Source organism: Panicum virgatum, chromosome 1K (genome assembly GCF_016808335.1).
Source record: "Panicum virgatum strain AP13 chromosome 1K, P.virgatum_v5, whole genome shotgun sequence".
NCBI lineage: Eukaryota > Viridiplantae > Streptophyta > Magnoliopsida > Poales > Poaceae > Panicum > Panicum virgatum.
Genome location: NC_053136.1, coordinates 10,248,707 through 10,260,442, shown reverse-complemented (window position 1 = coordinate 10,260,442; position 11,736 = coordinate 10,248,707). Strand labels below are relative to the sequence as shown.

The 11,736-nt window shown below is 42.1% G+C and overlaps 1 protein-coding gene across 1 annotated transcript; it reads left to right on the top strand.

Moving 5' to 3' along the window:
* The first annotated feature begins 7,888 nt into the window (after positions 1-7,888).
* LOC120691518 lies at positions 7,889-10,231 on the top strand. Its single transcript, XM_039974627.1, has 2 exons — positions 7,889-8,146; positions 9,307-10,231. Exon 2 carries the CDS (start codon positions 9,436-9,438, stop codon positions 9,880-9,882), a length of 447 nt encoding a protein of 148 aa, XP_039830561.1. The 5' UTR covers positions 7,889-8,146; positions 9,307-9,435; the 3' UTR covers positions 9,883-10,231.
* The last annotated feature ends 1,505 nt before the right edge of the window (positions 10,232-11,736 follow it).

Sequence of the window (11,736 nt, the reverse complement as noted above, 5' to 3'; positions counted from 1 at the left end):
GAGGTGCTTCTCGGGGTTACCTTGGTGGCTTGGTTTTGGTTTGGTTTCTCAGTAGTTACATGATTAAACTTGATTAATAACTATGTAACTGGGTTAATGGTAATTCATCAACTCGTAGTAAATAGCTTAAATAAAATCTTGCCAACACTTAAAAGCTAATGCAGTTGAGTCAGCCAGCCTAGAGCCTCATAGTTTGTGTTATACTTGTTGAGTACAAGTTGTGTACTCACTCTTGCCTCTTCTCTACTTTTTCCTCTTGGCTACGCTACTGCTGCTCAGTTCCTGCCGACACGAGGGAGTTCGTCCAGCGCTACCAGGACTACGAGGACTTCTAGGTGTTCGTCTCCCAGTCGACGTCCCTGTGGCGCCCTACTTCAGCTTCGGAGAGCTTTATCGTATTTTGTACCTTGCTTCAGCTGTATCAGACATTTTTGTCATTAATGTAATAAATAACATTCGTATTCGCTTTATTATATCTTTTTACGTGATATGTGCTTTGATATACTGTTCATTCTGTTGTATATACGTGTGACTTGATCCTGGCACGTATATGATTGCTCGGTTTATGTTCTTTTATAAACCGGGTGTTACAGAGGGGTTGAGAGATGGGCTGCAGAGGTGTAGAACTGAGGGGGATTGAGGGCCGGTGACGGCTTCAAAGCGATAGTGAGAAAGAGAGCGGTGAAGGCCTGAGGGGCAGTGGCTTTAGGGTGGGAGGCTGGGCGGCTTTTTTATTTTTATATTTTTTAAAAACATTTTTTTACAGAAATATATTTTTGATTTCACAATTTACAGTTTTATACTTCTACCGCCCGACAGGGGGCGGCAGGGACCTATATGTAAATAAACATAATTTTGTTTTGCCCAGAGGCCCCTGCCGGGGGGCAGGTACCTGCCGCCCGGTGGCGGGGCGGTAGGGCAGGCAAAAGTTTATTTCCTTTTTAGTTTCCAAAACAGTGATCTTCTAAATTCAATTAAAAATCATAGAAAAATCAAAAAAATACAAACTAAATTTTGTTAGGTTTCTTAAATCAAGATCTATATATGAAAAATATGCATGCATGTGAAATGTCAATTTTGCCCCTGCTAAAATTTTAGGTTGTGTTTAATCTAATTTATTTTGTATCTGTTGTTCTGTTTGACTAAAAATCCTAAAAATTTTGTGGTAGCCTACTCTTTGCATGTGTATTCCACTGGAAAATTTTTAGGTGCATAGCCTTGGTGCATGTTTGTGGATCTATTATTGTTGGATTTCCATCATTTAGCCCTATGATGGAAAACCAACAATAATAGATCCGCAAACATGCACCTAGGATATGCACCTGAAAATTTTCCAGTGGAATACACATGCAAAGAGTAGGCTACCACAAAATTTTCAGGATTTTTAGACAAAAAGAACAACAGATACAAAATAAACTAGATTAAACACAACCTAAAATTTTAGCAGGGGCAAAATTGACATTTCACATGCATGAGTATTTTTTCTCTATAGATCTTGATTTAAGAAACCTAAAAAAATTTACTTTACATTTTTTTGATTTTTCTATAATTTTTAATTGAATTTAGAAATTCACTGTTTTGGAAAATAAAAAAGAAATAAACTTTTGCCTGCCCTACCGCCCCGTCACCGGGCGGTGCCCACCCGGCAGGGGGGCGGCAGGCTTCCCTCAAGGGTTAAAATGCGAATAAAAATTTTTTTAATTACATTCAGGTAGTGGGAGACAAAACTGTAAATTATGAAACTGAAAATATATTTCTGTAAAAAACAATTTTGAAAATATAAAAATAAAAAAACGCGGGAGACTGGTAGTGGGAGAGGAGCAGTGAGGGGGCTGGGGTTAGATAGGTATTGGGCCACAGATATTGGGTTGCAGTTGACTGGGCAGCCTTGGGCTCATAAGTATTACTAGGTCTTTGTGTTGTAATTCAGTCCATTTGGTTAATTCTATTACCCGACCTCTGAAACTGAATTAACCGAGATTAATTTGATTATCAGAAATTTGGAACCGAAATTATAATAAAAAATTTCAGTTTCGGTCGGTTCGGGTTTGGTTCCAGTTATTTCAGTTTGGTTCCTCGGTCTTGGTTAATTATGCCCAAGGTGAGCTACTGGTTAGCATCAGGAAATGCCAGTCTCTGCTTTCATCCGACGGTCCTGAAGATGTTAAATAAATTTCTGTAAAGGGACTAAACTGGAAAAGAAACAAACCGGATGTAGTCCGTTTCGGATTCGGATTTTTGTTCGGAGCCCTCGAGCGTTAAGCTTCCTCGAAGCCGGTAGCGTGTCCCGCAATAGCAATGGCCGCCTGGCATGTTCTGGCAGAGCACGCCCAAGTCACCCCAAAGTCCGTCAACCATTCGTTTCAAAAAAAAAAAGTCCGTCAACCTTTTCTGGCCCTTGCGAAGAGACGCGTAATCGTTGTGGTCCTTTCGGCGCGTTCTGCTTTTTTTTTCTGAAAAGTTCGGCGCTTTCTGTTTCCTCATCAGCATTCTGCAGTGAGCAGTGTCAACAACTCAACATGTGCACGCGCATGGGGACCAAAGGCAGGGAATCATTCGTGTATGTACTTTCCCTACGCTGACTTCAAAAATACTCCGTACACCACTGAAAGTGCATGAAAACTTACAGTTAAAATATGGATTGCTAGAGCATGTGATCATTTACCAACGTGCAAAATTTAAATTGTGTCAAAAATTTGTGCAGAACAAAAAAAAAAAGAAAAATCAATCACACTCCATCTGTCCTGAAATATAAGACGTGAGTGAGTTCAAATTTTGTATCCAAATCTAGGACATCCCTAGGATCTTTTGGATAAAAGTCTCAGTTAGGCTTATCCCTTCTTTTTCCACCGGACTAGAGGGAGGTGTTAGTTTTGTAAACAAATAATTTCCGGTGGGCTAAAGGAGTAATAAAAGGCAGACAAATCGCCTTTGCTTTTGGTGCGGGTACCCAACAGCCGACTATAAATTGAGAAATTAATCAACCGAACAAGCATTAATTAGAATTATTCTAGTCTTTTGATTATCTTCTTAATCTACTCTGCATGTATGGAGTAAGGAAGTATTGAACCCACGTGAATTATTGAGCCTAGTGTGAAAATTTTGATAGAGGGCCCGGAGAAACATAGTGGACCTAATTAAAGTTCTACGACATATGTGAAAATTTAACAAAATAATTGGTTTTATGTGATATATGGGGACAAAATCCTACCAAACGATAGGGTAAACTAGTAAAAGATTCCTTTTTGTGATGATTTATTATTTTCATTTATGGATGACTTCCAAATAAGTATCATACGTAATTACATGTCATGAATTATATTGCAGGCTCTTTCTCATCACTTCAGGGAAGCCAAAACAAATAGAAACTGTGATTTTAGGACATCATTTGGTCAATGCCTCCCAAATGCTGGTGCAGTGTTTTTTTTTTGAACACCAAATGCTGGTGCAGTGTTTGTGCTTGATGCTTGCTATTAACTGCTAAGAGCAATTGTAATAAAGTTGCATAAGTAGGCTGTAGATGTTGCAACATTAGGTACTGATGAGGTGGATGAGAGAGTGGAGGCGAGAGAAGATAAACGTGCTAGAAATATATATATACTTCCTCCGAACTCGTAAAGGAAGTTGTCTAGGATAAAATTTGAGTCAAACCTTGAAAATATAAATCATGAATAACTCTCAAGTTGTTGGGTTTGAAAATATGAAAATTATATGAATAGATTTGTCTTGAAAAATAATTTCATAAAAGTATACATATCTCACTTTTCGATAAATATTTTTATAGAAACAATAAGTCAAAATTGTGTTTTGAAGACCGTGTCGCTGTCCAAAATGACTTCCTTCACGAGTATGGAGGAAGTAGGTGGGTTGTTAGATGAACTGCATGTGTTGTGGCAAGCTACTATCAATGGGAGTATAAGTATAATAAAAGTGTCATGAGCATTAAATTTGCTGGCGTGGTAAAGTTTTTATGAAGAGAGAGGAGGTGAAGTGTCATGGGTGCGAGAGGAGTGCCATCACTCCTCTGGCTCGGTTACCTAATTCACAGTCTTGTTAACAGTGCGATGACACTTCCCACTGAGACTGGCCTATGGTCTATTACTATAGTTATGAGTAGGAGTGGTAAAGGGTCTTAAAATTTGACTTAGATCACTTAAGGTTCAGGCTCTAATCTTGTACAGTTTTGAGCTAAAAATATATAAGGGTCAGATTGGACTGTCAAAAGACCACTAAGGTCGTGGTCCATTACCACCCCTAGTTATGAGCTAACTTGCGCATTCCCAACTCTTCATGTAGAATAGTTTCCATATATAGCATGAATTGTACTTCCGTATAAGATTTTTACTTATGTGGCACTATAATGAATTATAGTAAATGAGAGAAAGAGGTGAAGAGAGGAAGAAACCGAATCTCATGCAACATCTAGTTTCAACAAGAAAACTTATACACTAGACATTATCAATTGTGCATTGGGAGATGATGTTGTCTTTGTGATAGATGTGGAACAAATATGATAGGAGTAGAAACGAGAGTGAGTTTAATGGACCCACACCAAGATATCATGGGTTGTACTATTAGAAACTAGTCAAATGTAGTTTCTAAGACCATCCTCAATGGGAGTTTTATTCTCATTAGATGTTGTGTTGGCATTTTTGGTGATGTGCAGAGAATTAATCAAGAAAGAGGTGAAATGAGTTTTTTCGTCACCATAAAATCCTATATAGGTTGTTTTCAAGATACATTGTGCCTTTTATGTAGCCTTGAAAAAAATAAAACTATACATTGTGTGAAGCTATTTCAACCACAAATTAAATATCATCTTATTTATGTGGTATTCTTGGAAATGAAAATATGAAAGGCAAAATAGGCATTTTGGTCCTTTAACTTTGTCCCGAAGCTCAAATTCATCCCTCAACTTTTAGATCATCCCATCTAATTTCTTAACTTTTATTTGTATGTCAAGTTCGTCCTTATCATGATGTAACTCTATTTATTAGGATGGGAATAATGGGAAATATTTGTTTTACCCTTGGTCCATTTTTCCCCTCCTTATTTTCCGCCGAGGTGCCATTGTATAATTTTACTTAGACATGCAATTTCCAGATTAATGGAGTGACTTGGGCCACTGTTTTTTAAATTACACTCTATGATTTTAATTTCTTAAATTTAGTAAGTAGGGTAGTTTGGATTAGCGTGTCTAAGAAATTTCTGAAACTGCGGCAAAGAGTAGTAGATCATAAAGTATTATTTTACCCTTGTACGCAAGGAATAAGAACGTTAATGTGAAGTTCGAACCTTGGTCGATATTACTATAGAGAAATAGACGACAAGAACATCAATATTCATGTACATTCCTGAAAATCAATGACGAGAGGAAGGGATTCAAAAAAAATGACGGGAGGAAGGACCAGGGGCAAAAGGGACTTAGTGGGGTGGTGACTCATGAAGTTTCTCTGCAGGTGCGGGGGGAACGCGGCAAAGCTAGTACTAACTCCATCCGTCAGAGTTAAGGACTTTGTGTAGTATGTATTTGTCGCATCACAATTATTGGATTATAGTACTATGACACCGCCTGTCTGCTAACTTCTCGTGAGTTATTAGTGCTTAGCCGTGTTGCTTGTAATTGTAGGTCATACCCCACCAGTTTACTGTCAACTGGCAAACAAGTTGCGGCTTGGTTCCCTCTAAAACTGTGTCTGCCACACACACACAGAGACACAAAAAAAAAAACACGACAAAATCTGACCACGGCTTTGGCATCCAGAAGCGCCCAACTTTTGACGACCTTTGTTGCGGCGTGGCTACTGACGGTCAGCAACCAAGCGGCCCCTATATTTTGTCGCCTAAATTTCTTAGACCAGGAAGTTCCATTGTCATTAAATGATGTGCTACGTTAGCAAATGTGATGATATGACAGTATACTTATAACGAGAGAGAAGAGATGAATTTCATCAAAGCGGAAGGTTCAGAAATCCCTGCCGCCGTCGCGGGACCACGGCCGCTGCCGCTGAACCTTGAGGCCGAAGGGAACTCCATTGCAAGAGGCTTTGAAAGAACTGTAGAAGACACTCACCACCACGGACGAGCTGAAGTCACCATTGAGCATCGATCGGTTGGGGCCGCACCCCAAGCTCCCTCGGCCGCCGCCGCCGCCTCCTCCTCCTTCACATCTTGGAAATACGAGATCGGCCGCCGCCACCGCTATGGAGGACGACATGCCACAGCCGGCAACCCTTGTATAGATCTCCCCGACCTCACCGCTGACGCCGCAATGGAATGCCGCTGGGGCGAGAATGAGGATGTGAGAAGTTATGCCCTCGCGCCGCCATCGCCTCTGCCTCGCCAATGTCGTCAGGAAAAGCATGTCGTAGAAGAGGACCTCCCGGCAAACTCTAGCTCCACTGGCGGCGAGAACACCCTTGGACTAGAGTAGCTACCTATCTTATATAGGGTCCACTCGCCGATTCCCCGGCCCTCCACCCTCTCCGACCGCAGGAGAAGGAAGGGGCCGGCGGAATCGCCGCCGGGGAAGCTTGTCGCCTCCTTTTTGCCCTGGCAACTGTAGCTGGGAACGGAATGGAAAGATCGAGAATAGTCTAATTACATGATTCTGGTATAGTGGCGGATATATTTTTTATTTCAACCAAACTAGTATTATAGTTTTGCTTATATTTTGGCATGGCAAATTTTAATAGCCAACCAAGCAAACAGACCCTTACGACCGGTTCAAAAAATTCTTAAAAGATGAAACTGCGCCAATGCAGCCTAGAGCATCTCCAACATTCTCTTAAAAATTCTTTCTCAATAACTAGTATTGGGAGATGTCTCAATAGAAGTTATAGAATTATTGGGGGACTTATTTTTGCAGTCTTCTAATACCCTTCTTCCAATCCAACTATTTTATTGGGAGAGCCGCAACTCTCCCTTTATCTAGGGAGATTTGGGGTGAATTATTAGTTGTCCTTATAATTATTGAGAAAAGAGAAAGATTTTGGAAGACTGGTGAAGTATTATTTTTTTTATCTACTCTCTCAATATAATAGTTGAATTGAAAATGAGGAAACTATTGGAGATGCTCTGACGCCTTAACAATACACATCGATGCATTAGGCTCTGTTTGGTTCCAAATAAGTCATCTACCTATAAATCAGGTGACTTAAAACCAGTGACTTATAAGTCAGGGGTGTTTGGTTGTTAAGTGACTTAAAAGGTGTGGGCCCCACGTGGAAAAGGGTGTTTGGCTGCTTAAAACTTATAAGTTGAGGTAACTTATAAGTTATGGTTGTTTGGCAAATTAAATCATTTTTTTATTTTTTAGCTTATAAGTAGGTAATTTATTTGGAACCAAACATGACGTTAGTGCGTTAACGATAACAAGTTGGTACCTTATTAAAGAAGGGAAATTGGTCGCGAGTATTTTAACAGTAGAATAAAATAAAAAAAAAGTTTTTTTGAAAGGATAGCAGGAGCACTGCTCTGTCATTTAAGAAGAAAGCAATTAAACATCACGCGCCGAAGCGAACACCACCACCACACAAACAACGTACACAACAAAACGCTACACTGCCACAATCAGAGAGAGGAGCCAAAAGTAAGCCACCGCAAAAGTGCGCCGTCGTCACCAACGCTGTGCCACGCTAAAGCTGCGGACCGCTGCAAGCCAGAGCGGCATCTCGAACTCCTCCACCAAAAGACTATCACCCTCAAGCCGCGCACACACGATCGTCGCTCCCCCTGCTCCAGTGGTGTATCAGCAGAACACATCCATCACAGCGCCGAAGAAAAACACCGATCCTTGCTACTCTGCGTGAGGGCCTCGCCTCTCCCACCATCTCACGCTCTTCTGCCAAAGACTCGTATATCTGAAACCTATATGAAAGCAACAACCGTGGAAGGAGGGTTGCCGGGTCCCATCCGACTCAGAAAGAATGAAAAAAAAGGTGGTTGTCATCCTTGGCTGTTTCTTGGTGATTGGTGATGCGCCACTATATAGCGCAGCAGGCTGATGCGGCCTGTATTCATCCCTTCCTCTTCCTCCACCCTCCGTCGGAGTGGATCTGCTCCAGAAGCGCCGTTTGACCGTTTCCCCACCTCACCAACCCGGGGAAAACTCCACTCCCCTTCTCCGTAAAGCTCCGGAACAGAGGTATGGACCTGGTCTCTGCGACTTGACCCGCGCAGTGTGATCTCTCGGGGATCTGCTGGCGGCTCTTTTGTCTGATGATTAAATTTAATCAAACCTTCCTTCCTTTTCTTAGTTGTGGTTGTTACTAGGGATGTCACTGATCTTGGGGGGAGTAGAGTAGTAGCTTGTGTGATCCCCGTCCGGCCGTCCCCTATAAACGCCAGAGCTTACCTCACCCAGCCACGGCGGAGAACGAATCGTCCCCGAATCCGAGTGGACGAGATGGCGGCACCGACGAAACAGCCCGCAGAATGGCTGGACTCAAACTCGTGAATCAGAGACGAGATGAATCTAGAGTTTTTTTTTGTCCGATAGAGGATGTTCTATTAACTTTAAGGTCCTTGCATCCAGTTGATAAAGAAATACTCCCAACTTTTGCATAATCAGGAATTCAGGATACACATAGTCTTTACAAAATGAAAACAGCGAGAAAGACACACAAATGACACTCAATAGGTTGATTAGACTGCCATGCACCCATGTGCCCAGGTAGACACAGATGAACTTAGAGCTACCATGCGATTGAGCCATGCCTTGTAGATTTAGACCGGCTAATGGAAATTAACCTGAATGTAGGTCTGGACTGCATCTAATCCCGAACGGCGCTGTTTCCTGTGGTTCTCAGACAAATTCCCTTGGCCACTGATTGCTGACGCTTCAGTCCCTCTTTTGTCAGTACAAAAAAGTTATCAATTTTGCTTGGCCTCTTTTGTGGATAGGTATTTAGGGTATATGAATTAACGCTACCGCTAGATGATGATCTGAATATGTAGCTGTGTTCATAAATTTTCTTGAGAACAATTGGTGCAGAGCCTATACAGTTGTGACTGTCACAATAGTGAGAGGAAATCTTCACTGAGCATTGCTCATGGTTTTTTTCCCTTTCCTTTTAGAGAATGAACATTGCTTTAGCTGTAGTCCTGAGTTCAAAATACGTTTGAAAGTGGAAAAAAAACTTGAATATCTACTCTAAGGAATGTTATCTACCAGCATTAGTGATTCTATCTAGTATCCACCATTTCCACTGTTGCAACCAAGCTGAATAAGAATTCTCTAACAGCTCAGTTTGCATGACAAAGCAACCTGCATCACTCAATCAAATCAACTTGTTTTTTTTTCAGATTTTGTTCAAGAGCACCCTATCATCCACAATCCAACCCTGTTACGATCGGCAGAAGTATCTATCTAACTAGCTAGCCAGCTCATCACCACCACTAGTCATCTCCTCTAACGAGCTGCTGCCTGCTGGTATGGGTTCTGAGAAGCTGAAGCATGTGGATGAAGCCCTGCTCGAACATTGTGAGAAGCAGACATCGAAGGAGGATGACAAAAGCCATGGTCCCTCATTGCTTACCGGAGTCGGCTTCATGTTCCTGACTTTTAACTCGGGTATGGCGGTGTACCGGTCGAATGGAGACTTGGGAGCCATCTGCTTCGTGGGCTTCTCCTACCTGGACCTTGTCCTGCTTTTCTTCTGCCTGAGCTGGTACGAGAGGACGCCCCCAGAGTCGCCCCAGCGGGAGCACCTCAAGATGGCAGTGTGGCTGCTTACTACGATGCTCACTGCTGCCTTCTCCTACAAGGTGGCGGCAATTATGCCATTCCCGGTGCAGGTGTTGGTGTGGATCATGGCCAGCGTCACCATACTCGGTGGCTTCTACGCCTTCTTCCTGCACCGGGAAGGAACCAAGGCATAATAAGGTACAACTATATTTACTTTTAGCTTAAATTCTGATGAGATAAATTAGCCGTGCTGCTTTGAGAGAGAGAGAGAGAGAGAGAGAGAGAGAGAGAGAGAGATAGTAAAGGTGTCTTGTGAAAATGATATTTCCCAAGGACAAATGCCTGTACTGAAGAAACTTAAACTGGGCAGATGCTGGAATCTCCCTTCATTTGCCATATGCACGAGATTTGCCATGGTCAGGCTCAGCCTGAAGACCGGACCTAGATTTCAACTGACATTACCTTGACAATTACATGAACAATAATATTGTGATGGGCAGCATGTCGTTTGGAACATCATTCGACTCACGCCCTGTTTGGATCTCTGTAACTTCACGAGATTTCTACTTCTGCAGGAACTGATTCTTGTGGCATTCCTGTGTGCCAAACGGGGCCTCCATTCCTATGCATATGATCATATCATGCATAACCTCATGTCTGCATCTGCTTCTAGTCTGACCAGTACACATGCATATCGCCATTGCTACTTGCATGCTTCAGATCAGCAGCATATAAACTCCTAGTTCACTTGTACAGGATGATGGCCGCTTGTGTGAGACAGACAAACTATGTGGTACGACATGGACGCTCTAGCATCCACCCAAAAATAAGGAGTGCACCCAACGTTTTCCATTTGCCTCATTGAGTGCCGCCCCTAGTGATCATGCACTGATATGCAGCAATATGCATATCCACTCTCTCTGTGATACCTGTGGTAGTTCCCCTGCTTGCGTTTTTTTCTTTTATTTGAGTTTTGCCACTGTAGCTTTGTGGGATTTGCATGCATGTACTGCTATCGAAACAAGGTATGTTTAATGCCTGTTTAATATTCAGGATTTCCATTTTGGAAGAATCTCTTCTGTTTGGCTGTTGCTCGTTTGAGTGTGTTAACACCAAAATTTGGCGATTTTTTGTGTCAACAGAGTACCAGCCTGCCAACCTAATGAACTATAGGATGCATTCGCATGGGCTGAATGCAATACAATCTTAGTTGCCCCCTTTTCTCCAATGTACAATTCAGTCGTTATAAATTTTGCTTTCAAGACACGCATAAAGAAAAAAAAACCTTCCATTTATCCAGTCCTGACTTTAGAGCCATGGCAGATGAAGCAGAGTCTGTCTTTATAACTCTTCTCTCTGTTTGCCTATGTTACTAACTTTCGGAAGTTGACCATGGATATACAGTCTGCAACTTGATAAACCTAAGTCAACCCGTGCATGTGCATGCATGCACTTGCATTGCTGAAATCAGCTAAGAAAATTGTTCATTGCATAAGTTTTTTGTCCTCACGAACATCTCTACAATTTTGTTACTCCTTAATTATCATCTCAAGATGCTGTTTTCCTGATGAAGTGCGCTTTCTACATCTTCTTTTCAATCGACAAAACACAGAATGGCATTGGGACAAACGTAACAGTGGGGGCAGGGCCGACGCTGCCGGTCCTCCGAGGACTGACCATCTATAAGCAAGATGTGTGCTGCAGTGTGCTGGTCATCTGGGTAGGACGCCCAACTCTGCACTCACCAGCGAGACGTTGCCATCCCTGTCAAGAATCAATAGAGAAATAAAAATGATCGAGACAATGCAATGCAAAACAAATCAGAAAACAATGAGAAACGACCCCAAAGCGTACGCCATTGTGAAGTCAATACCGTGACACAATCCCCGGCCTAAAGTTAGGGCAATGGCAGAAATGGCCTGAAACAGACAGAGTCTACGTCAAGTCTCGTCATGTGATGTCGACTGTCAACATAATAATCTCTTTTACGACGCTCCTAGGAGGCGTTGCTTGCGGATGAACGATGACGTGCTGTCACTATTTTTATC

What these genes read in the sequence shown, in the direction of transcription:
- LOC120691518 (XM_039974627.1), top strand. Translation starts at nt 9,436, where the DNA reads ATGGGTTCTGAGAAGCTGAAGCATGTGGATGAAGCCCTGCTCGAACAT.